Source organism: Ambystoma mexicanum, chromosome 13 (assembly GCF_040938575.1).
Source record: "Ambystoma mexicanum isolate Mex_15411 chromosome 13, UKY_AmexF1_1, whole genome shotgun sequence".
Taxonomy (NCBI): domain Eukaryota; kingdom Metazoa; phylum Chordata; class Amphibia; order Caudata; family Ambystomatidae; genus Ambystoma; species Ambystoma mexicanum.
Window position 1 is genome coordinate 448,362,957 of NC_090938.1, and position 27,809 is coordinate 448,390,765.

A 27,809-nucleotide genomic window follows, 5' to 3' on the forward strand; every position below is an offset into this window, starting at 1 on the left:
ACGGACGCGGAAACGTTGTTACTGCCATCACGGAAAAAGTCACGGAAATGGACATAGCGCTGCCACAAGTAGCGCAAAACCCGTGTCCGCCTCCGTCGCCACGGACACGGAACCGGAAATACCATGATCGCCAAAAAAGGAAACAGAGAGGCGGCCATCATATAAAAGCACAATCCATTGCCATCCAGAGTCAGCACAAGCACAATCCATACTGTGAGAAGGCAAAAGGAACCACCAGCATGTCTGCCAGGATTCCAGCTCAGAGTCAGCGCAAACAGCGCTTCAGTGAGGCGGAGCTGACTGTCCTGGTGGAGCATATTGTGGAGAATGCAGAGATGCTGTTCAGCGCCGATCAACGGCGTGACACACAGCAGCGGAGGAAAGAACCAAGGACTGCCACAAGCGGTGGGACGACCTCAGGCTAAGGGTACGCAACCTGATATCCACACACCGCCAACGCAGCAGTGGTACAGGCGGAGGACCCCCTTCCCCACTGAGGCTGCAAGCATGGGAGGAGCGTTGCAGCAGTGTCCTCCACCTTAAGGGCATCCATGGGATCGGGGAGGCTGAGGCAGGAGTGAGCCCACCTGCAGATGCTGGTAAGTGGTGAAACCTGAATGCCATATGAGAATATGTAGATGGCAGTACTGGGCCAAAGGACCCATTAACAACCCCCCCCCTCCCTCCGGCAGTGCATGACTGGCCCATAGGACCCATTAACAACCCCCCCCCGGCAGTGCATGACTGGCCCATAGGACCCATTAACAACCCCCCCCGGCAGTGCATGTCTGGCCCATAGGACCCATTAACAACGCCCCCCGGCAGTGCATGACTGCCCCATAGGACCCATTAACAACCCCCCCCTCCCCCCGGCAGTGCATGTCTGGCCCATAGGACCCATTAACAACCCCCCCCGGCAGTGCATGACTGGCCCATAGGACCCATTAACAACCCCCCCCGGCAGTGCATGTCTGGCCCATAGGACCCATTAACAACGCCCCCCGGCAGTGCATGACTGCCCCATAGGACCCATTAACAACCCCCCCCCCCGGCAGTGCATGACTGGCCCATAGGACACATGATCCGTATGGCAACCAACATCAGAAAAATGCATACCCCCAGCAATCAGATGCATGTAACTAACACTATTCAATGTCCAACCTGTATGACGCATATGATGCACCCATCAGCCACCACCACAACACTAATTGCATGTCCTTTGTGTCCCCACAGACGTATCAAGTGACAGTGACACTGCAGAACAGGCCAGGCAATGCCCAAGCCACCGCCACCACACAAGAGGATGCTGCCGGCAGTTCGGCATCTCTGCCCACATTACCAACTGCAAAAGATGTGCCGCCCACCACCACCGACATCCCCACCGTCTCCACACTGCCTGAGGCAAGACAGGTGCCACGGGAACCCATCATGGCCACCCAACCCAACACAGAAGGCAGCAGCACTGCAGAGGGGGCGGCCTGTAGTGATAACAGTGCCCCGCAAGAGCACTCTGATACTGGGCAACAGGGGGAGATGCCCACATTTGAGGACATGGGTTCCTTCCATCAGCTGGAGTTCAGCCCCACCTCACTCAGGAGTCCCATGAGGTCACCCACCCCATCTATGGCCGAGCTGAATACCCGCATGCAGCGGATGGAGGAGCAGCAGGCTACCCTCACCCATCTGGTGGAGAGGCAGCTTGAGGAACCTAGGCTGCAGAGGGAGAGCTATAGCACCTCAGTGCGTCGCCTGTCAAGGTCTATTGGACGCTTTGCAAGCACAATAGTCACTCTTGCACGCCATGTGCGGGAGGGTAACGACAACACCTCCAGGCTCATAGAGGCCATGTTGATTGGGCAACAGGCAAATCTGGCACGGATGCCATCAATACCAGATTCAGTGCCATCAAACACCACCACCCCATCCAGCTCCACTACTGCCAGTCCAAGGAGGCGCTCGAGTAGGCTAACGGGGCCCTCGGGCAAGGTTGCACAGGTACAGAAGCGCACACGGAAGTGATGGCATGTGTGTGGGGCAGTGCAGGACACACGTGGACTCGAAGGGTGTGAGAGGGGTGGGCACGTTTGGGTGGTGGGGGAGGTAGTTTTGGGGGTTAGAACAATGGGGCCTGGGTTGGGGTGGGTACGTTTGAATGGTGGGGGAGGTAGTTTTGGGGGTTTGAACAATGGGGCCTGGGTGGGGGTGGGTACGTTTGGGTGGTGGGTGGGCTCGGGTGTACAGCTTCCCTAACCAATGCACCTCCTTCCCTGTTGTGTTTACATCAATATATCACCATTTGAAATCAAGACATACATGTGTGGACATTGATCATTTCATTGGCAGTGCAACTAATCATTTATTGTCGTCACCATGTTCGTGCATTGCTGTGAATGTGCTGTGTCTCAAAAGTAAATGCGAATCAGGCCATCCCGTGCTCTCTGGCCATCAAGTGGACCCCCAGGGGGAGGTGGTGCCATCCCATCCCCATCCCCATCCCCAACCCCATCCCCATCCCCATCCCCATCTTCCTCATCTGCGTCTGGTGGCATTGGGATGTTCCTGCACAGGCATTTATTGTGCAGATCTTCCTCATCTGCATCTGGTGGCATTGGGATGTTCCTGCGCAGGCATATATTGTGCAGCATGGCACATACGAGCGTGATTTTACCCGTCTTCACTGGGCTGTACAGCAGTGATCCGCCAGATCTGCTCAGACAGCGGAAACGTGCCTTCAGCAGTCCGAATGTCCTCTCAATCATTCCACGTGTGCGGACATGTGCCCTATTGTATGCCTCTTCATGCCTGTTCCTTGGTCTCCGTACAGGTGTCATCATCCATGGCGTGAGTGCATATCCGCATCACCTACATGGGATGTAGATGGGGGAACATGTCAGTGTTTGTGGCATCATGTACTCATCTGATGCTGTGCAATCTTGTATCATTGTTCATTCATGCATATGTGCCATGCAGTGTTTGGAGGTGTATATTGGGCATCAGAATGTATGTCGGAAACTGGATATGGGCCAACACATTAACGTGCATGTCTACTGTGCCCTGCGGGTGACATTTGATTGTGAGCATGTCACAGTGCAGTGCTGTCCACACATGGCAGAGTGACTCCACTGTACTGAAGTAGTAAATGCACGACGTCTCATTTACAGGCATCTCGTGCATTTTGAGGGCAGTGTTTCATTTGAGGGTGGGTGTCTGCAGTGGCACAAGGTTCATGGGACAGTGACGGGATGGGCTGTGGCAGGGTGTGCACGGGCACATTGTGGTGACCTGTCATGTCTTCCTTTGTGATGTTTGGTATCCGCTGTGTATTTGGCAGATGGAAGGGGGGGTGATGCATGTGCGGTCACAGCGGCACACTCACAATGCTCATTGGCCTGGACACACACACACCACTTCGACAGGGTTGGTGCATTGTCAGCTGTACCCACCCAATAGCCATGTGCTTTGTCCAGCATAGCGTTCCATGTACCGTGGAATTCCGCAGTACCATTGAGTCATGGGTTGAGCCTGGGAAACGTGCGAAGCAGTGTGTGATCAGTTGCATGGCATCACATACCATCTGTACATTCAACGAGTGATACTGTTTCCTATTGCGGAACACCAGCTCAATTGCACGTGGTACTGTCAGCTCAACGTGGGTGCAGTCAACTGCGCCTATGCAATTTGGCATGCCTGCTATGGCATGGAAGGCCAACTTGGTGGCAATGACCTCGGGGAGGGTGCGGGGTAGGGCTATGTGTTCCGACACATGGCGCAACAGGGCATCCAGTACCTGTACCATGATTTTTGAAAAACAGGGTTGTGATATGGCGTGCAGCTCACCAATTGTGTGTTGATAGGTGCCAGTGCCAAGGAAATGCAGTACTGCCACAACCTTCAGGAGGGGGGGGGGGGTGGCGGTGGGGTTGTCAATTTGGCTGCTGATGTCGTCCTCAATCATGGCGGCGATGTGCAGTATTGTTGCACGGTCCAGCCGGTATAGTGTGTGGATCTGTCCTGGGGTGAGGTTCCAGGGTGAGGCCCTGATGCGTGGTATTGCTGGCTGCCTGCGGGGTAGGGCCGGCTGGACAATGGGGTTTGCCATAGGTGCAGGGTTGGCTGGTTGCCGCCTGCGCCTCCTCCGCCTCCTCCTCCTCTGCGCCATTACTGCCAACATGTGCAGTGCTGCCTGTTGGTCGAGTAGGCCCAGTCCCAGTGCTACTAGAGCTGCTTCCTGTATGGTTCTGTGTTGTGTTGGGCTGGTTGTGGCCCTTTTGTAGGCTCCCAGTGGGCTGCTAGGTCCAGCTGGGCTGATTTGGTGCACCTGTGCCCTGATTCAGTTCAGCAGGCAGTGTTTAACGTCATGTTCGCGGTGGCGGCGGTACCGCCACCGTGATCACGGTTTTAACGGCATTTTTCTGGTGGTGTTTCCGTGTCCGCGCTAGTTGTGATGCTCGCAGTGTTTCGTGTTGCCGGTAACGGAGGGGTTTCCGTGCAGATGGACTTAACGGAACACTTATTTCCGCGGTGGCGGATGGGGGTGGTGCTATGTCCGGGGCCGCGGGTCATGATTGGGCGGATGTGGAAACGGTGCCGGTATGGTTTTACCGGCAGTGTTAATTCCGGACAGGGGTACTTGTAATGAGGCCCTATGAATCCCAGATTCCTACGTGGGAAAGAGACAAATCCTCTGCTACCTTGGACTATATCTATGTAACTGAGGGTCTGATTCCCTTTGTTTCATCTTTCAAAGTCATGAAAACTCTGGAAAGCGATCACAATCTGCTACAATTAGCTTGGGGAGCACATGTACCGGAAAGGCCCATATACGCTTCAGAAGTGGAGCCAAACAAGCAACAATCGCGACTGCGCCTTACGGCTGAGAATATCAGAGCCATAAAGGCCAGGCTGAGTACGGATCCTCAGTTCAGAACAACTAGCACAGTTGCTAAAAGACTAGACTACATACCCCTACTGTCGCCCCACAGGGTGGACTTCTCAGGAACAAAGGGTAAGAAACCCGCACATAATCATACCTATAACCGGTTGGTGCTGACCAAGAGACATGAAGTAAGAAATCTGAAAAACTTTGCAAGAAGGCACCAAACAGCAGAGGCATGGTCCAAGTACCAAAAGGGTGCAATCCACTATAAATCGTGGATAAAACATCACGCAGCGAGCTTGTATCAGAAGGACGCAGAAGCCATGCAGAAGTCCCTCGCCTCAAAAAATACAAGAGACTTCTGGAATTTATTAAAAACTACCAACGGGCAAAGAGCACCCTCTATCGCAAATGCAGTCTCGGAACAAAGCTGACGTCGTACTTCAGTGCCCTTTTTCAGCCACCACCTACATCCGCAGAGAGGAAAATGCAGCAGTCAGATGATCATTGGATCCCGCTGACCGACGTGGAAGATATCTTGAGAGTAATAACACAACTAAAAACCTCAAGAGCCACGGGACCTGATGGCCTGACCAGCACTGACATCAAAAAACATCCGGAAGATTGGGCCGCAGTCATAAAGGAAATCTTTATCTATTGCCACAAAACCAAACAGATCCCGGCATCCTGGACGGAGACGGTACTGGTCCCAATTTTTAAAAAGGGATCTAGGGAAAACCTGTCCAACTATAGACCTATTGCTCTGTTGGACATTTTGGGAAAAATATTTGCGACTTTGCTACTCACGCACTTTCAGAAGTGGGCAAGAGCCTCCCCTGGAACTGATATTTTCCAGACAGGTTTCCAGAAGGGCACAGGGACGTCGATAAACATCTTTATTCTAAACATCATCAAAGCAAGGGTGAAATCAGGTGCCCCTAAAGTTCATTTGGCCCTGGTCGACTTATCAAAGGCTTTTGATATGGTGGATCGCGAGAAACTCTGGGAAAAACTGAGAACCTGGAACTGCCGACCCCTATATTGGATCCACGCTCAAACTTCCATGCGAGTTCGTCGGAGCCAGCAAGGCCACCTGTCAAACAAAATTCTCACCAACCGTGGGGTTAAGCAAGGTTGCCCCCTGGCCCTGGCTCTGTTCATTGCCTTTATGGGCGACTTCCAGTACACCGAAGAAAAAATATGCTAATTTCCACCAAAAGTGGGATTGTCAAAAGTACCCAGGCTATGGTACGCGGACGACCCGATCCTGATTGACCAGACAAAAATAGGTCTACAGCGACAATTATCAAATCTCTCTGCCTATATGAAAGAAAATAACTTAGAAATCAACACTCAGAAAACAAACATTTTGCTCTTTACCAAATCGACAGTCGACCGAAAAACCCCATTGGCCTGGTTCCTGGAAAACAACAAGTTGGAAGTTGTCAATGAATATAAATATCTTGGGGTGTGGATAGACAACTCCCTGAGAGAAAACACCACTATGGAGGCTTTGTGGGATAAAACAAGAAATCTGACTGCCCAACTAAAAGCTGTTGATAGAAAATTTGGAAAGTTCTCATGGACACCAGCTTTGAATTTTTATCAGTCTAAAATAGTCCCTGCTCTAGTTTATGGAATGTGCGCAAATCTAAACCTTCCAGAAGACCTATGGCAAAAATTGGAAGGCTTTGTGTGGAAGACGGTATTGGGCCTCCCTAAGTCAGCCCCCATGGCGGCGATCCGACAGGACCTTGGTCTCACGTCCCTTGCCTCAACAGTGGAGCAAGGGGCACTTCAACTCTTCAGAAAAATTGTCTCGCCAAACGCCCTCCCCATCTTTCAGGTGGTAGCAGAAGAAATCGAAAGAGGCGGATGTAAACCTCTACTTGTTTGGGTCAAGAAACGGAAAGACAAACTGGAAGAGATAGCCTGCACGGAAGAGCTTCTAATCTCAAATCCTGGCAGAGAGAAGGAAAAAATAGTACAGCAAGACTGGATCATGACAAATGAAAAAATTCTGTCATATAAACTATTGAAAGATCTTCCGCCTGGACACAATAAACCAAAAACCCCACTGAAATATTGCGAAAAATTCCCTGAAAAAGCTCTGAGAAAAATGTTCATGCGAGCACGGTTAAATACCCTACACACAAGGGAAATTTTGTCTATTAGATCAAAATCTACAATAGCCTCATGTCGATTATGTGAGATCCCTGCCCAACTTGAAACTGTGAGACACCTGCTAACGTCCTGTTCTGCGCTGTCTTCGGAAAGAGAGGCGTACTTGGCACCGCTACTGTCCCATCCATCTGTAGTAAGCGAAGAGATAGGCTGGTGTCGGCTTATTTCTGGCGACTCTGCTAGATGGTCGAGGGCTGCAGCCAAACTTTTGGACATTGCTTTAAAAAAAGCAAATCTGGGAAATCTCAAATGTCAAATGGTCATAGATCAGTCTGATGGCGATAGCGGAGTAACTGACTTTTGACTTTTGAAAAAAAGAAACAGAGCGGTGTCCCAAGTAGCCTCATCAGAACTTTTCAGCAAGAACTTTTTTAGGAAGAACGCTAAAAGTCTTTTGTAAAAATCTTTTATTGATTAAATGCAAATAATAAAAAAAAAAAGTAACCACATCAGGCTCTTTGTCTCCCGGCAGACTACAGTGCAAAGGCGCAGGAGCTCCCAATGCGCATGCTCAGCACATGGGGGCAATGCAACAAAATAATTTGCTCATGCTGCATAGTCACAAAGAGCGCAAGAACTATAGAATAAAATAACGTTCAGTTATTATCCTAGGAGTTTCATAAAAAAGGGCATATTTGCATTACTTTGGACACTTCAGCCGACGGCCCACGTTTCAAGTGTTTTAAAGTGGAATGCTTAAAGTTGAGTGGGCTTCCAAACCTCTCAACATTAGAAAGTTGAAAAGAGAGGCAATATACGTCACAGCCCTGCATGTTGCTGTCTGTACCCTCAAAAGGGGCTGCAGTTTAGAAGGTCAAGCAGAGAATATCTCGAGAGCCCGTTTACCAAGGAAACATAATTGTCATATGGCCCTCATGGTAACCAACATGCGACCTCAGGGGCATAAAGATGGTAAGTAAGCAAAGGAAACCCTGATGGGTGTGGTTTAGGAAGGGTTGGGCAGAGAATAGATGTATATTTCCATAGGCCATAGCATAGCGATAAGTGCTTCATGTGCGGCATGAAGGAAGGACGCTGCAAGCTGCGTCCTTCCTAATATCTCCCCTTTAGCCCTCACATGCCAATAGGTTTGCCACAAAGGTTCTGCTTTTAGCGCTACCTTCCAGCAAACTCCTAAAAAGGTGGAACGAATTTAAACATCAAGTGCTGCGCATCGTAGCTGAGCAAAAGAAGGAAGCCTCTATGCCTTAAATTGGTGGCCTGAAGTAATTTGGGAGACAGGATGTTAGGACTGGACACAGCAACGGAGGAAGAGATTACATTTTCAAAAAGTGAACTTAGTTCATGTACTTCGCATGACCATATTTCATATGGCGACGAACTTGCATATCTTAGGCCGCTTTAGATGTTACAAATCGTCCCATATCTCGCCCACCATCTCTGCAACAATAACCTCTGCCACCAACGCATCACCTTTGCCACCACCTCTATTAATACGTTCCACTCAGGAAAGAAATACACTGCAATTCTATCTGTGGTAAATCTCCAGTGAGAATCAAGGTCAACCGGTAGATAATTCAGGAGATAAAAACAGCAGTTTTGCTGCTATCAAGGAAAGAAGAACTCCTATTCTTCCCCATTCAACACAATGAAGGTAAGGAAGCAGTTCTCTCCAAAGTCTGTTTAACTCAGCTTTATCAGTGTAAGATTACTTAGGCAATTACAGAGGGATCACAACAATCCCACATTTACTCTGATATATACATTGGAATCTGGATTTAATGTGATAGATTTAAAACACCTGACTCCTAGCAGCTCTAAACTGGAAATCAACATTGGAAACATAAAATACATTATAATTGCTGGGTCGTAAGAGATATTTTTTCTGACTTATATATTGGTAATGCGATATTACATCAATTCACAAGTAATTTGGATTTTATTCATAACTAAGTCTGGTTTAGAATCAGGGGAAACCCAAAGGACGTCAATGATTTTGAAAAGGCCTTTAGGGCAGCTCAATTGCTGCCTTATGCTACTGATGTTCAAATCAAAGAGGAAGTGAATATTCCACAAAATACTCAGCAATACACTTAGCCAAAAAATATCTGAAAAAGACAGACATTGTTCAGTAAAGAAGCTGTTATTAATTATAAAAAAAATATTCTTCAGCAACAAGGCCTGCCGCTACACCCAACTCCATTGGTAGATCTCAAAGATGATACCATCCAAATATTGGTTGACAATAATGACCCACACAGCATCATTCTATCCCAAGATACCTCCATCAGGATAGCTGACGATTTTCATGGATTTAACCAATCCTACCATTGGTGACATAGTTTATTATTGTTATAGTAAAAAAAAGCTAAACTGATGCTACTGATACTAAACAAAATTCTGATGTTTTTGCAGAATTTCTATTAAGTGCCCTAATCGGAGCACAAGTGAACTTAAACATCTCTTAAAAATTCAAATAAATAATTAAACAATAATCATTGCCGAAATTCTTAATGTACTGTCCCATCACAGTGAGAATAATTAAGGTATCTGCTTTGCTCAGTAATTTAGTGAAAGCTGTTATCAATTTTTAAACACATTAAATAAAATGGCATTTCAATGGATTATTATTCAGAATTGCTATTGACTGAAATCTACTTATTATCAAATTCAACATTTTAAGTCAAGGAAACAGAAAAGGTAAGTCATCCAAGATCCTTACATCATCTAGCAGCTTTCCTTCGACTCTGAGCTCCCATGAGGCAACTTTTTCCGTTTCGTCTCCCTCAGGCTTGCCTGGAGAAAAGGTGTTGGAGATGTATATTCTTAACTTGCGCTTTTGCTGTAGAAATTTCAGAAAAATAAAAACAAAGAGCAATAAGATGCTTGTAGGAATGATAAAGCTAAATGTGGGAATCTCCATTAGAATTGGTTGCCTTCTGATTCCATTTGTTTACGACATTCAAATGCCAAACTAAATCAGTGAATAGAAACACTGTCACAGTTCAACTTGCCAGCATAGAGACCAGGCATACCTAGGTAAATCAGTCACTTTCTCGTGTTCTGCTATGAACTTTGACTCCAAAGTTTCAGGATGCAATGCTCCTCCAATCCCCCTCTTTCTCAATACAAACGCAATTCTCAGTTGCTGACTCAAAGTTTGCCAAATTAAACTTTTTCTCATGTAGCATCTGACTCCCAGTTCCAGATTCGTGCTTCACAAACAACATTTTTTTCTTTTGGTCACTAGGAACATGAACTCCCAAGTTCCAGAATTTAGGACTCCAGTTATTCTTTTATTTATGTGAGAGGAGGAAGAACACGTTACTTGCTTGTTATCTTAGTTCTCCAGCATGGTGCTTTCATTAAACTCATACACATTGAATATCAATGCCTGGGAGAAGGAACTCGGAACATTTTACTGAAGAATCTCTATTGTCAAGTTAGTGAAGTATGAATTATTTTGCAAGCTTATGTGCCATATTTTGTAACATCTTCTCAAACACAAGCTTGGGAAGTTCGATTTGACTTCATAGATACAGAACAGTTTCCCTCTTGTGTGTTCTATCTTTCTTCATGATGAGATACCTTTTGGGCCCCTGTGGCAGTTTGTTAGACTGGGGCCCATGCAGTCATGAAGACTAAGAGGTGGACTTGAGTAAGGGTGTTGCAGCAGAGAAAGTACCAGTGTGGCAAACTATGAGACACACTAACTAGTCTCTCTCACCACTTGGATGCAATGCATTGGCACTGCAGACTATACTCATGACATTAAGACACATGATGACCTGGGAAACAGCAGCGGGTGGGGGTAGAGGGGCTCCAGGGAATCCCATGTACACCTTCTCCAGGTAGAACTTCACACATTGGCTGGGCATCACTGGTCCCCAGATGATGACCCAATGTGACTTTGGTACACAGGATTACAAGGAAGTCATCTTTCCTTTACCACAATGAGCTATTCCTTAATATTCAAAAATACTGAATAGAAGCAGAAGAGAGGGCAAGGAGCAATGAATGAAAGAAGAGCGAAAAAACAAACAGAAGACTTATCCAAAAAGGTTACTTAAGGATGCTTGACCTATATGGGCATCCAAATAAAGACTGCTGCAAGCATATAGAGTGATCGCCCGAGAGTTGTAGTGGTTGCCTTTCCTCTTACTGTGTGAACTTCAGAGTTACCCAGAAGGGATTGTTAGCTTTCCGATAACATAAAATAATATATAAAACAATCTATCTAGATGTAGACTTTTTGGTAGCAGGGACATCTGTGTTTATGAGATCACAATTCACAAACAGTTGATATGTAATTACTTTAGTCTTGGCTTAATAGTATCTCGGGGTCCTCTTAAGTATCTAGGAATCTTTCAGCAGGCAAAGAAGGGTTAGAAAAGAAAGATTGTAATACTGAAGTAATCATATATACTTTTCCATGCAACATGTGAATAATCATTTAAGGTTCCTATAGGCAGAGTTTACATTTTACTAACCCTCCTGGCTGATGTTATGACCACTAAAAAAGGAACCTTCCAAGAAAGGTGTTGCAAATCAGATTAATGCATTGTCTCTGAAGGTGGGGTCCATTAATTTAACTAGGACAATATTCAAATCTCATGGGCGAAGAAGGGATGCCTGACATTAGAGTAAATCTTCTTACAGCCTTTTGAGAAATCCTTGATCATCCGAGCTGTGGAAAAGAGTTCACGAGAGAGGCAATTTCTGGAAACAACGATGGCTTCCAACTGTAACTTTATGGAAGAAAATTGTAAGTCAGATTTTTCCAAATAAAGAAGATAAGTACTTCCTCTTCTTGGCACAATGATATATTTGCCCCTATATCTATTCACAAGACATTGGAGTAGCCAGGGAGGAAGCCTCAACTGGCTCCAACATGGTGCCCTTTGGTCCCCCCTGCCCACTGCTGGGCTGTGGCACAGACGTGCCATTCATTTAAATACGGTCGCCCGCACGGCCGCGCACGCACAACACACTGTCGTGTCTGGTCTCTGATGCGGCTGCGGCTACTCCGGCAGCAAGCCGACTAGAGCAAGCTCAGAAGCACACGTGGCAAGAGCTACTTCTACATATATTATTAATATGAACCAACCTTGTCTTAGAAGAATTAGAAATCAGGAGGCCGGAATAGGAAAATTAAGCCATTCATTATATGATAGGATATGTCATTTATAACGCGCCTGTACACAAGTGTTTCTAGGCGCGACAAGACAAGGGAGAGAAACAGGGGGAGGACAAGACAACGATCTTACAAGGCATTGGGCCTCATTACGACCCTTGCGGAAATCGGAAAACGATGGCGGAAATGCAATACCGCCATCGAATAGCGCTCGGTGCGACTATGACCCGTCACCGCAAAGTACGAAGCCATTAGCGACACCGTAGTGAACGCCAACGCTAACTGCACCAAGCACGCGCGCGCGCGCGCCATGCGAAACCGCAAACACCACCATGGCGCAAGGGTACGCCAATTCCGACCCAAGCGGACATGTACCTAACGCCATCAGGCATGGCGTAATGTACCATTCCGCCATGGTGAGAAGTACGGCATCGCGAATCAACCGTAAACGGCCCCACTGAGTGCCTGTACACCGCTCCCTGCCCACAAAGTACAACTCCCCGTAGGTGCAATGAAGTCACAATGCAACAATTGAAATGTACAAGTCACCCATGCATGGCAACGAACAAAAGAAACACAAGAGGGGCCAATGGGAGCTGCAGGGCACAGATGGCACGAATACAGAAGCCATCCCAATGGACATGACCACAGTCCCCCACCAAGAAACGCACGCAAACACAGGCACCTGTGACCAGCAATATTCCGAGAATCACATCATTCCACCAGTCCACCTGGCTGACCGGCATCTGTTACACAAAACCCAATCCCCCGCCCCTGAGCATGACAACATTCAAACTGTCATATTGGCAGCCCCCATCCCTGACCTCACGGGCTTAGTAGGCAAACGCGCCCAGTACAGTACCACGCAACTAAACTCCGAAGCTGGAACCCAATGCAGATCTCCTCACAATACATCGCCCCCCAAATAGGCATATGCCACATCACTTGCAAAGAAAAACGCTACACGGGCCAAATCAGAATAGAAATTTCATGCACATCAAAGTCACCAAGGCCATACAGCCATCAGGCCATGAACTCCAAAACACTAATCACCATTGTGGGCTGCATCCGCAAGAAATGACCAGCCACTACTTGTGTGTCGCCCTGTTCCCTCATGGTACACAGAGCCACATTCACGTACGAAAAGGCAACATGGAAGCGCACAGAACCGCAGGGCCGTCCCAATGGGGAGGCACTAGTCCAGCTGAAAGGCCGAAATGTTGCTCCGAGCCACCAGTACTGCGTAAGGGCATGTGGGCCATTGGCGATCGTCCCATAAGATCGTAATGCTGCTCCACTGATTAACACGAAGCAGCAGGTGTCGGGAGTAAAACCCATCTGCAGGAGTGGCATACAGATGGCAGTGGCAAAAGGGGAGGAGATACCTGTCAACCAAAAGAAAAGAAAAAGAACAGAATGGCCATCAGAACTACATTCGAACAACTCACTTCAATGATCACACTAAATCCACAGCCATATGCATGCTAGCCCACTCCAAAGGATCATCACCACCCCAAAACCACTTGCGACTCATAACCATCTATATCGAGGTGCAAACACCATCACAAACGAGTGTACCTGTGCATGCGTCTGTCAAAACAGAATCCATCAGATGGGAATGTTAACGTGCATGGACACAAGTGTCTGAGGGCGCGTCGAGACAGGGAGGGCTCAACAAGGCCAGATAGACGATGGTCCCACTATGGCAGCCCTGCATCACATAGCGTAGGGGAGGCGGATAGATCCCAAGAAGCCCTGTACATGGCAAACTCTGTATCAAATCACCTGCCCATGCATCCATTCATCATTCCCTCATCCCGGGATCAAAACGCCTGAATAATTACTCACATAACATTAGAAACATCCATTGAGTCTGTGCGTTATGCAGCCTGCAAAATCCACAGTGCCCCAGCCCGTAATTCCAGTGTTGTGAAGTAACATGTATTTGGGAACGGCCGGCCTCATCGCCCACGTAGCTATTGCGCATCCCAAACTATTCATATCAATCATTGCTTCCTCGCCATGGGCCCTGTCTCAAGGACATTGAACAATAGAACGTTATATTTGCAGTCAGACCTGTGGGCATCTCCTCGCCGCTAGCTGGAAACCGAAAGCGCCGCCCTTCGAATTCCTCATTTGCAACATCACGTCGAAAAGGCATCTGTGGCCGTTTGAAATCACTAATTAATCCATCGAGTGCGGCTGTGTGTGAAAATGGCAACTGCCTTCACCCACAAATGGGACGCCCCGCCCGTCGTTGCAACTCGGTACAGTGATGCATGAGGGCCCACCGTTACTCGAGTACTACGTTCCACTGACCCTTCACAAGTCTGTTCGCGACTGCACAGATAGTATGTGAAACAATGGGACCACAGCAGAATGAACATATCAACCAATCTTACACGGCCATCGGGTACAAATACATGATTGCAATAGCAAGATGCCATTCCCCGAATTGCAGCGTTGTGCGCGGGACGTGCTCGGCCAAAGGGGAGAGCAGTTTGCACAGGTGGAATGAATCACCACAGGTGGAGGCCATACAGCCTGAAAACACATAAATTGCACACCCAGTCTCCTCCCACAACCACACCGAAATGCTACCGGCAGGACTCGCGATGTTGGCCCTGGGGGACCTGATAGCACTGCAAGTACTCCAACTCCAAGAAGAAGACGAACACCAACTACAACCAGCCGCACGGAGGAGACGCAGGAGGAGGAGGAGGCCAAGGCAGGGCCAGCAAGGCCCACCAGCACAGCTACTACCACCACGCAGGCAGCCCGCAATCCCACGCCTCCGAGCACATCCGTTCAACCTCACTGATGAGCAGATCCACACCCTCTACCGTCTGGACCGGGACACCATAGCCGCCATTGTGGACATGACACAGGCTGACCTTGTCAGCATGATAGATAGCCCAACCGCCATCCCACCCCTACTGAAGGTGGTGTCTGTACTCCACTTCCTGGCCACAGGCACCTACCAGCACACAGTCGGACAGTTGCATGGCATTTCTCAGCCACTGTTCTCACGGACACTATTTCAAGTGCTCGATGCCCTCCTGCAGCACGCAGACGACTACATCTCTCTACCACGCTCGGAGCAGGAAATTACCAACACAAAAGTGGGATTCCATGCACTTGCCGGCATACCGGGTTGCATTGGTGCCATCGACTGCACCCATGTGGAATTGGTCGTCCCACATGCCATGGAGGCCCAGTACCGCAACCGAAAACAATTTCATTCCCTGAATGTACAAATGGTGTGTGACTCCAACAGGATCATTACACATTGTTGTGCCCGATTCCCTGGATCAACCCATGATTCTATGGTCTTGAGGAACTCTACAATACCACGCTACATGGAGCGACACGCAGGGAACAGATCCTGGCTACTCGGTGAGTCTCATTACATGCATGATTATGTGGGGTATGTGATTTGGCAATGACCTGGCAGGAAGGGGGGGGGTGTGCGTACGTAGCAATGGCATTCCACATCATACGTTTCTCGTCCACATACAGGTGATGCTGGATATCCACTGAAGAGATGGCTCCTCACACCAGTCCGGAACCCACGGGACCAGCATGAGGAGGACTACAACCATGCCCACTCACGTACCCGTGTAGTCATTGAACAGGCATTCGGCCTACTGAAGACTCGTTTCCGCTGCCTCAGCAGGTCTGGCGGGGCACTCCTGTACCGCCATGAGAAGGTTGCAAAGATGGTCATGGCATGTGTCATGCTCCACAACATGTGCGTACGTAGAAATGTGCCCATGCCCCCTGACGCAGAACTGCAAGCACCTGATGATGGTCATGATGAGGGTGGGGATGTGGCAGCACCTCATGGAGTCTGCGAGGCACCGGAGGCCCGTGACATTCGTCAGCATCTCATTGATGCATGCTTCTAGTACTCACGCCTGGTGGCTGATACATGGACACGGGACTCGTGGCACTGCGTGTGTCTGGGACATGCACAATATGGACTGTACGCCTATGATGGCCTAGTACACAAAGATCAATGTCCACACATCTCATTGGTTGATCGTGCACTTTTTATGGCATATGTGATGTCATGTTGAACACCCTATCGACCCGCCACCCAAGTGAGCCCAACACACCCCCTCCACCCTCCTACCTCCCCCCCGAACACCAGTGTCCAAAGATGCTCATTGTCAGTGGGCTGTCGCTATTGCAAGCCCCCTCTGCGGGTATCAGGGGCACCCCTGCCTGTGGAGCGCAGGTTCCTTCCAGATCTACGTTGGGGGCTGCCCTGGACGGAACTTGCAACGGATGATGTGTCTGCCTGCTCACGTCCATGCATGTCCCTAAGGGTTTGCGAGAGCTCAGTGAGCACACGGCGCACTGCGGCAAGTTCGGCACATACGTCTTTGGACGTCGCATGCAGTTCCCCCCTCAGGCTCTCGGTGCTTCTCTCCATTTGGACTCTCAGGCTCTCGGTGCTACTCTCCATTTGGACTCTCAGGCTCTCGGTCCTACTCTCCATTTGGACTCTCAGGCTCTCGGTGCTACTCTCCATTTGTGCCCTTAGCGTCTCTGTACCTCTCTCCATTTCTGCCCTAAGTGTCTCAGTTGATGTTTCTATGTCTGCCTTAGTGCCCCCACATTCATCGGCATGGTCCTTGAGGAGTGTGGCCAGTTGCTGCTGTTGTACGATTAACTGGTCGAGGGACTGTTGCCTCTGCTGGGCCATGGCCATTTGCGGGGGTGTCACAGAGGGGCTGTTGTCCTCATGTTGCCTTGCCACAGGGCTTGTGGGGGATGGCCAGTCGTCGTCTTGTGGGTGCCCCTGCGTGGTATCCTCATGTTGTACGGGATGGGACAGACAGGGGGATTGGGACAGGTCATGGATGGATCTGACTTCGACATCCCCGTTTTCTGTGTCCGAGCATGCTGCCATCAATGGGGTGTCACCTATGGTGCTGCTGCCACCAGAGGCAGTGCCTTCTGTGGCATCCATTGGGGGGACCTGTGGTGGTGGTGTTGTGGGCATGCTGGCTGCTGGGGTGCCTGTTGATGTTCCCTCCTCTGTGCTGCCACCTGATTTGTGCTGCTGCCGTGTCTTGATGCGTGCAGCTGAGGTGGAGGGTCTCTGGCCGTTGGTCTTGGCCCTCTTTGCAGGTGTGCTGGTAGGGGTGTCCTGTAGCTCGTCGTTTGGATCGGACCCTGTGGTGGAGTAAAGGAGGGCGAGGGTTATTGATGGGTCTGTGGGAATTGGAATGGCATTGTATCACATGCTTTGGGGTGGTACCTGAGGGTGATTTGGGTCGGGGCCTTGGAGGTGCTTTGATTTGTGTGTGGAGTGAGGGTGCAGTTGTTTGGCAGCCTGCAGTTAGGGTGTGCCTGCTGCACGTGTAGTGCGTGTATTAGGGGTTTTTAATTATTTATGTATTTATTGTGGGTTTTAACGTGCGCTATCAGGCCGATGTGTGTGGACGTTCTCCTGGACATGTGTTTCTGTTGCACTATGTGGACGCATGGTACTTCACATGGATGGACTGTGTGGATTTGGCATTGTTTTATCTGGCCCACCTACCTGAATCTTCGGATGTCTGCACTCCTTTCTCCATCCCTCCGACTCCCTCTATGCTCTCCATTCCGATGGTGGAGGCACAGATTTCTTCCCAGGGGGTCAACTTGATGGGTGATTCAGGACCTCCCCCGGTGGCTGTGGCAATGTTGCGGTTGGCAGAGAGTATGCTGCGGACGCGTATCCGCAGGTCGTCCCATCGCTTGCGGCATTGCTGTGGGGTGCGGGGTGCGGTCCCCACCGCACTTACCCGCTGTGCCACCAGAGCCCATATGGTCTTCTTGTTTGTAAGTGCCGTTCTGGTCATTTGCGTGGAGAAGACGACGGCAGCATTCTCCTGGAGGGTCTCTGTTAGCACGGTGAGTTCCTCACGGGAGAAGTGGACCTGCCGCTTGCGGTCGCACGCTTTCTTCGCTACTTTTCCCATTTGTCTTGGTTTCGCTAGGGTGGGTGACGGGTTGGGGTGTGTTTCAGGGTAGTGATTTTAGTGGTTGTGTGGTTTTAGTGGTTTTATAGGTGTACGGCGGGATGTTTCCCGTTCCGGGCCCATGTTTTTACTTCCGTTTCCGTATATTTCCGGTCACCGTACTTTCCGGTAGGCGCACACTGCGGTGACCGCTAAGAGGGGTGGCGGTATTGCACCTAAGGCGCCGTACGGCGGCGGTGTGGGCCGTTTTGGGGTCATTTCCGCCATCGCGGACTTTGCACTTCCGCCGTGGCGTGGTGCTCGTGCCCGATGGGTCGGAATGGGCCGCACTTTGCTCCTTCGTGCAATGGCGGAAACGCTATTTACGCTGTGGCGCTCCGGTCAGTCACTTTCCGCCAGCGTCGTAATGAGGGCCTAAGTATGTGCACAGGCCACTCCTGAAATAATTACTGGAGGAAGTGGTCTTTTTTCCACTGCCCATGGTCCATTCTTTTTTGCATAAAACACATGTGATCTGAATGCAAAGATCTGCCGGCTGTTGCAGTGAGTTTGGAACAGTCCACAGCTTTGAAGCAGATCTCTGTTAAACGTAGGTTAGCAGTATGGTGCATAGCTCTGTTTTGTGAAGCACTATGACGGCATGTGATTGGGGTTGATTCTGCATCATCACAAGGTTGTGCTCTTGGGTTGCACCCTAGTGGCTTGCTTCATCACTCCAAAGACATGCTTCGGTATCCAGCAGCCACATACCATGCTTTATTATTATTTATTTATTGAGGGCAGCCTGCCAGGCCAGCAGCCAGCCTGGGATGATGACGATGATCCCATCCGGTATTATCACGTAGGGCAGGCCGCAGGCCGAGAATTTGATGTTAGGGTGCTGGACCCTGGCGGCGCTGGCCTGGGAGGGGTGGAGATGCTGATGCATTGCCTGCAGCCAGGCTGATGCTAATGCGATAAATGTCCTCTTAGCAGTACCCAATGGGACTTCCCTGCCATTTGAACATAGAGACTGGACCAGGCCTGCTGTGCTACTTCTGTGATACTGGATGCCAGAAAGAGATGCTGTGCAGCAGCATGTGGGGGCCAGTGCCACTGCCACAGCAAACCGTTCTCTATCACAGGTTGAGAGACTGAGCACACGGAAATAACCGCAAACTATCAAACTAACAAATGTATCCGATTTGACCTGTAAGGTTAATGTCACTCCTCGCATTACTGTATCTGTGACTATCACAGCCTCGGTTAATATGCATTTCGAGGAGCAACTAACTACACAGCTGCCTGCCCTCTCTCTTTGTAGGGCACTGTCAGCAACAGTCCCATGATGTTTTAGCTTCGGTACTGAAATCCATTCCCCTAATTGGTTTTGATTTTGTGTTGGGCAGGTATGAATTCAGTAGCGCCGTCGCGTAGGTCCTCAGTGGTAACATGGGGGCAGTCTAGGTGCTGGAGGCCCCCCGAGGCCCCTTTCATCAGACAAGGTTAACAACAAGACACTCATTACAACCCAGGCGCTAATTGCGCCAACTTTACCACCATGGTGTAAACTACGTTTACACCATGGTGGATGGCGGATTTACCGCCCCATTCCAAGGTGAGTGGGGCGGTAAATCCCCATTTCCCATTTTCCCTTCCCCATTCCCATTTTTGCCCCATAGGGCATAATGGGAGTGGGGAAGGCGCTAATTACGCCACCGTAAATTACGGTGGCGTAATTAGCATCATGGCAGGTTAGCGCCATGGATTTTAACGGCTGCTAAAAGCAGCCGTTAAAATCAGAATAGGCGTTAAGGGTTAACGACGGCGTTAACCCTTAACGCCGGCGTTAACCCTTAACGCCTGGGTCGTAATGAGGCTGACGCCGCACCCTTGTAAACCTGTAACATGCAACTGAGTTTTCAGTCTCAGAGTACACGTTCAAGTCAACAAGGTGTGTTGCAGTTACTGGAAAGACTGTAATGCCCACAAAAGGCTTCTTAGCACTTGCACAAGGCCTTTAGTAGAACTAAATCGTCACTGTCGTCACTGTCACGACACCCACATGCGTCAGGGTTTTATTGCCTACATGGATAGAGTCCAAATGGGTGGGTCTCTCTATAATGTAGAGGATGAGGCTTCAACTAGGGAACCTCCCCTGAAGGCACTACAAAAAGACAACCGGTCCAAAACAACGTGTACTGGTCATGTGACCTTAAAACGCCTAAAGTGAAACTCTGGCAAGACAGGCTTGTAACATTTCATTTTCCCTGTCTGATTACTTGTTTTTTTTCCCTGATGAGTCTCAACTTGATGCCTCATCAGGGGTGCAAATGTTGTTGATGCGCCACTGCAGCCAACTAAGCTCCTTAAAATGAGAGTAAACCATGGGCCTTGTTTTGTTCTTTGTGGGTCATGACACACTCAGTTGGTCGTAGAGTCCCTGTAGTCAGATTACAAACTGTATTCGAGGCACGAGGCATTGCTCTGTCGACCACGGTACCACGCGTCGACCACGGTACCACGCTGTTAAGATTGAGGGCGAGGTTTTTGATCAAATCTTAGGCCATTTGTGCCTTTTAAAGAATATTTATACAGTAATACTGGTCAAAACTAATAGCCGCATAGTAAAGTAAATTATCAAACTACTAGCCCACAAATAAGTAACCCACTTTGAGCCGAATGGCTACCCCACACTGGCATTTTGTGTTCTTCGTTCAGACAGGGCGTTGCCCTATTGCCCTATAGGCCAATCCGAGCCTGCCTCTGCCAGCCTTTAGTGCGATCAAGCCTATGTACCTGGGAGGTAATACATGAAAAAGTATGCCTCCCTATAAACAGTTCCTAGTAAAGGTAAGGAAATGGTAGTGACCCGCCCCATGGCATCAAAACCTGGCTCTACCACTGTCACAAGCTCTAGCACTGGAATGCATATCATGAGCTAGCGTAAGCTGCATCCGATGCAGGACCTAGGTAACAGTCATGGAAGAGGACCCCCCACTTAGAGGATATGGAGTCCCCAGAAAGGGATATGTTATCCTCCCTCAACCGCAGACTCCAATACCTTTGTTGGCTATATGGGAGTTAAACTGTATGATAATCTAAAACTTCCTGTTAAACTGGCAGGCTTGCTTTCTGTCCCCATGTATTCACTGTCTGTGCCTGGGACAAGAGAACAATGGATAAACCAACCCTCAGAGGGAGTGGCAGATAAAGGGCCATCAGAACAGGAAAGGAGAGGGAGGCCCATGAAGCTGGAGAGGGCTGGAAACATTGTCGTGAGATGCGTGGCAGGACAGAGCGTGCGCACGCCTGAGGTGGCAAGCCCAAGGGCCGCCAAGGCCCCAAAGTGCTCCCAGGACGGGCAAAGCCAGGAGCCGGAAGTATCCGGCACAGAAGAGCAGGGAGGAACGATTGCGTCCCGAAACAGAGTAACCAGCACACAGGAGAGCAGTCGCTGTGGAAGCAGCCAAAGACTAGCGTAAGCTGCGTCCGATGCAGGACCTAGTTAACAGTCACGGAAGTGGCTCCCCATTGGACAAACTCATCGAGCCTCCCGTGGAGCACCGTCTGGAAGACAAAAGTATGCAGTGCCTCCGGGAAACTGGCAGGAGGATAGCAAGGCCTGGGAAAGAGACCCTATAACGGGGCGAGACCTGAGAACCCCCAAGGCAGGGTGATCCCAAAGAAACCACAAGGCAGGGTGAGACAGACAAGCCCCAAAGCGGTGTGACCCAAAAGAAACCCCTAAGGTGGGTTGAGAACAAAGAGACCCCAAGGTGGCGGAGACCTGAGAAGGTCCAAGACAGGGGTGAACCCAAAGAAACTCCAAGGTGGAATGAGAGCGAAGAAATGCCAAGGCGACATGAACCCAAGAGAGGGTGAGAGCAGAGAGGCACCGGAGGGGGGTGTTAGGGGGGGAAGGGTTAACGAAAGACAAAAAAACAAGGCTGGGTGAGAGCAAGGTGACCCCAAGGCAGGGTGAGACCATAGAAGTGCCAAGGTGGCTTGAACCCCAAGATGCTCCAAGGCGGGGTGAGATCAGAGAAGCCCCAAGGTGGGGTGATTGTAAAGGGATCCCAATGCGGCGTAAGTAAAAGGAAGCCCCTAGGAGGGGAGAACACGATGAGACCCCAAGTTGGGGTGAGAAGAGAGACCCAAATGTGGGGTGAGGACCAAGAAGCTCCAAGGGGAGAGAGCGTCCATAGTGCCCAAAGCGGGGAGTACAAGGAGAAAACTCAGAGTGGGGAGAAATACAGAGAACTCCAGAATGGGAGACATGAGTGAAACAAGCCCCAGTGTTGGGATTTGAAAAAAGGGTTCCCAAGTGGAAAAAGAGGACGATGACAAAAGAATGAGACAAAAATACCCTGGGTGGCGAGAGTGATAAATCATAGACTAACAAGAGAACCACTGAGAGAAAGACAGAAGCGACATTTAGTGCACTTGATTGAGCTGTACTTCATGGAGAGGAGACCATTTTGATGAAGAGACACTAGAGTTGGGGTCAGAAACTAGCCACCAACCCTTTATTTGGGCAGTGGCCTTACGTGTATCTTTATTGTTTTTGTGTTGTCCTTTTCCGTTAAAGTGGTAGGGCAGAACTCAGGCTAGAATAGGATTCTGGACAGAGGTAATTTCTGCAATGTGTACCCCTCTAGGATTCATGCCTGCCACAATCCATCTTGAAATAGTTCACCATGGAGACTGCAGAGCCCCTTATTTGCAACCCCAAAGGTTACAAATAACTGAGAGGATTTTCTGAAGTCTTTGATCCACTCCAATAAAAATATTTGGGCTTTCCCTCTTAATGTCCAACCAATGAAGGATTCTTTTAGGCTCAGATTCTGGGTATGGAAACAATACTGGAAGGGATATCTTCTGGTTATTATGGAACTCCGACTGTACCTACTGGCGGAAGGATGATGAGTGCGAAGAACCACTTTGTCTTCATAAAAGATCGTAAATGGTTCATCAGCCGATGGAGCTTGCTTACCCTTCGGCCACACATAACTGTCACCAGGAAGGCAGTTTTCGAGGAAATCAGCCTCAGGTCAGATGTTGCCGCTGGTTCAAACGGCTTGTGAAATATTGCAGCGAGAACCACTGTGAGGGGTCAGCAATGCGAGGCGGACAACTGTTTGATAATTAATCAACATATGCCATTTTATTAAAGAATACATGAAGAAAAATACCTCAGTGTCCCTACTCTGCTGAGGATTTCCCTGGCTAACCAAAGCTAAAGGGAAACACTATAATATAAGGCATTTCAAATAGCATCATCAACATTCACAGTTTCTTGATAACCTCTCAATATCCTGGGCGAGTTCCCTTCCCCAGGATTCAAAGTGAATTCTGCTTCAATGTTCAAATAAGGAAATCCTTGTATGTAAGATAGTCTCAAATCAGTTCTTGGTGTTTAAATGGCAAAATAAAGTTTTGTTAACCAAAGTTCCAACACTAGCAAATCCTTTCTCCTTGGTGAAATATGGTCTTTCCACTTCCTCTCAACAACACAATGGTAGTCCCAGCCACAATGCTTTATCACCACTTTCAGTAATCCAAGCAGAGTTGCCACAGTTCAAAAGAAATTTCACTTCTACATCCGTTAAACACAGTTCTTAGTTAACAGTTAGTATGTCATTAGTTACAAGATTTGGATTCACAGTAGGTAGATATGTCAGGATGACTTCACAGTGCTGCTGCTACAACTTCAACAACTTCACTTCTACTCACGTTTATCATGAGAACAGTCTCCTTTGCCTCATAGTACTCCACTTCATTTAGGCTACTGAAATGTTGCATCTACTTTCAACCAGATAAACCACCACAGCCTCAGTACTTTGGACTACTACCACAGCTTCAGTAAATTGTGCTTAAAGACAGGTTTTGACAAGAGCCACTTCAAAGGACTTCAACACCTTCAAGTAGGCATGGCACTCTTCCTCTGAATATCTCTCTTCAAAAAGAGCAGCCTCTTTGCCTCTCTGCCACAACAATAACTTCAAATAATGTTCATCAACAGCAAGTTTCCCTTCCCCAACTTTTCCTTCACCCCTCTGCCAACTGTTAGCCCAAGTAATTACCCAGAAGCCTTGGTGCCACTCTCTTGGTTCCAGGTAATGCGTGCACACTTGTATCTTAGGCGACGTTGAACTGCTATTGTGTTCGCAGTTATAGTTATATTGCTTTTTGTCTCTGAGAAAGGCTACTTTCAATCTTAGTATGGGGAGATTCTTGGCTTGGGCACTGCTTGCTCTTCTCTTCAATTGTAGATACAGTGTTTATCTGTTTAACTTCTTTTACAAGAGATGAATGTCCATGTGAAATAAAGGAAAGAGTTTGGTCTTCCATTGGAAAGCACAATAAGGCACACGTGACCACTTCTTCATGTAGATTTGTAAGGATAACGGTTTAACAATGGTCTTAATGACGTTAAATGTTCAGCAATGGCCTTTGCAACATTTAATCTTCATAATGAGCGGCAGGCGACCACTTCTTCATAAGGTTTACGGTCTGTTAATGGTTTAACAATGGTTTCTCGCAGGATTTGCTCTTGAAACGAACAAATGAGAATTACCAAATGTACGCAAGTGCTACATTTCCATTGTTCCCTTATTAATGCTTCAACAAACAACTTCAGCTCGCTTCTGACTATACACAAGTGAATAGGAAACTGCATACTGCTGCCGGCAGTGCTTGCGCAAGGAATCAGAACGCCAGGTTTCACTCACCGGCTTCTGAGTACCTTGTTCGGCGGGTTTCACTGCTTCCACGACTTCTGCCCTTCTGCCACAACTTCTACTGCTTCTGGCAACACGGGGATTTTCACCCTTCCTCGCTAAAGGTGTCTCCAGTCCGGCCACTCGTTTAAGGAGCCCATCTCGCTTCCGAGACCCACAGCTTGACATCAGCTCCTCGCTTTGGTCTCCGAAACGCTCTCTGCACCTCAACCACAGCAATCAGGCTCACATGGAGAAGACAGTCTTCCTGCACGTCTTCAGCACAGCCTCTGCACTTCAGAGTTTGGAGGAACCTCTCAGAACAAGCAGGTGAAATCTCCTGCTTCCACATTCCGGCATCCTTCTGGTTCTCCCACTTCCGCTTTGTTTACCAGCTTCATGCCTTCTTCTTTCTGCTTCTACTGCTACAGCACGTACTACAGGCACAGTTCCTGCTCCTTTTGATTGCCTGCATCTGAGGGGGCCTTTTATGCCTCACAGGTTCCTTCAGGTGTGGGCTGTTAGGCTTAATTGTCTGACTACTACGACAGCATACCTCTTCAGTCCTCTTCCTCGTGCCAGTAATCATGTTATTATGGGACCCGTAGTCCGCAACAACAACGTTAGTTCTTTTAAATAACTTTCGATTTTTAAGGGTAGATTTAATCCCCTTAAAGTTAATTAAGGAGAAATCATTAGAATTTGTAGTCACAGAGGAAGACAGTCTTTTTAAGGCAATACTTTTAGATTCCTTTGCATATACCTTTGCGAGTAAGGAAGGTGTTTATCCTGAAATACTTCGAAGGATCTTTCTGTGGGTAAGGTTTCTTCAGGTTTTATAGATTTGATGTGTGGTTCCTATATATTATAATGGCAATAAGCCATTACCTGTTTTGGTAATTTAGAAAGATGTTACCTTTAAAAGGACACAAACCGTGTCTCATTCCATGCGATTTCATCACCACCCTATGCCTTGTCTCCTCCCAGGTGATCCTCCCACAGTACAGCACCACCAAGGTCCAGATCAGGATGCACCTGCCTTTCCATGGCCACCTGGGAGGAGACTTAGGCAGGGTTTCAGTGAGGGGTCTGTAGGATTCTTCACACCACATATAGATTCCATTTGGGATGCAGGGGCTTATCTTTGGGAAAAAGTCAACACAAGCCATCAAAATGTTGTTTTACTACTGGATTCAAGATCGAGAAACATTGCTCATCCGAACTGAGGTATGCGCCTAGCGCCAATAGATACGTTCTGCACACTTTTACACTACTACCAGCGGCCGCTAGGCCCGAAATGAAGGAAAACACATTATCCTATGAGGCAGAGAGAGGATTCTTGTGTTTTTTCAAACTCCAGTGGTAAAACCGAAGCCACTTACTTTTATATTGGGTTTTCTTGGAAGTTTTCGTTGTCACCTGAAGAATTAGCATGTTATCCTCTGAGGTCCTCAAATGGCCTAGGAATCTGGCCTCGGATACCATGCTGCCAAGTTCAATGATTGTGGGAAGGGGTGCTGAATCCTCCACTCCTCCCGAGATACTAAGTCGTGTACATCTGAAAAGATTATCAGGAAATCCCTGGAAAGGGTCATTTGATCCGAGAACCAGAATCTGTCTTGCCACCATGGGGACACAAAAATGAGGAAGCATGAAGCTGCCTCCAGGAATGTCTGAAGGGTAGAGGAAGAAAGACATAATTCCATCCTGAGGGATCTCCAGAGCGTGCGTCTCCTAGATTATCGATTCCCCATCCCTCTCTGGGTGCATATAAAGGACACGCTTTGTTCAATATGATGGCAAAGAGGTACACTTAAAGAACTGCCCACATGGTGAACAGGGTCGAGACCACTTGATGAAGTAATTGCTTGGATTCCATTAGGCGGCTCAAATGATCCACTTCTGTGTTCAAAGCACAGTAGATAAAGCGCTTTTCATATATCATGATGGATGACGCACTCCCGTATCTTCAAGGCTAGAAGGATGACCTGAGGCGATCTGTTCCCCCTTGCTTATTTATGTAAAACAACAAAACCAAGTTGTCTGTTCTTAGGGGCACTGCCCTGTTGTGACTATTGCTCCGGAAAGCCTTCAGTGCAACAAAAATGGCTTTCATTTCCACGAAATGTATCTGATGTGCCCGGTCTTCCGCTGACCACAGGTTGAATATCTGCAGATGATCCATGGCCCCCCCACCCCCCAACAACCCAACAGGAAAGAATCTGTAGTGATGATCACCTGAGCAGTGGGGTCTCGGAAAATAACTCCTTGTGTCAGATTTTGGAGAATAGACAACCAAATCATATCCTGATGCAACTCCTGAGGAATTCAATATTTGTTGTGATTGAGGATCCAATGGTTGACACCAAGACTGTCTCATCACGAGTTGAGCTCTGTGCATCTTTATTTCTTTTTATTTTTTTGTTTAATGTGATTTCGTTTATTAAAACCTTTCACAACAAACCAAACAACAACGCACACATTCACAGATGACATTGCCCCCTCTGGCCCACTCGCTTCCCTCTCCCTTCATTTCCTTTGTTATGCAGATGACACTCTGACACTCAGCTCTCCTTCAAGCTTCCCTCCTCTTCCTCCTCTCTGATTTCTGACTGCCCGACTGCTATTCAATCATGGTGCACCTCTAATGATCTCTGTCTTAATGCCAGTAAGACCGAGATCCTTCTCATTGGGACCCCTGATCCCCGCTTCCCTTCCACTCTCTGGCCACCCTCCTTAGGAGCCCTCCCCTCACCATCTTGTGAGGCAAAACATCTCGGTGTCATCTTCGACTCCTCTCTCGCCTTCATCCCTCACATTACGGACATGGCCAAGAAGGCACACTTTCAGCTTCACCTCCTCAGAAGCATTCTCCCTTTCCTTAACTTCTCTGGGAACTCAACATCTCTAGAGCTATGGTCCTCTCTAGGCTTGACAACTGCAACAGCCTCTTCCTCAATCTGCCTCTTTCCTCTCTT

The 27,809-nt window shown here is 48.5% G+C and overlaps 1 protein-coding gene across 2 annotated transcripts in view; it reads right to left on the bottom strand.

Moving 5' to 3' along the window:
* Nucleotides 1-27,809, bottom strand: part of SMARCD2 (SWI/SNF related BAF chromatin remodeling complex subunit D2) — a 1,053,332-nt gene that overhangs the window by 478,855 nt on the left and 546,668 nt on the right. For both annotated transcript variants that reach the window (XM_069634087.1, XM_069634085.1), the window contains exon 5: nt 9,744-9,863. In XM_069634087.1, the coding sequence (XP_069490188.1) occupies nt 9,744-9,863 (120 nt within the window). The remainder of the gene's footprint in view (nt 1-9,743; nt 9,864-27,809) is intronic.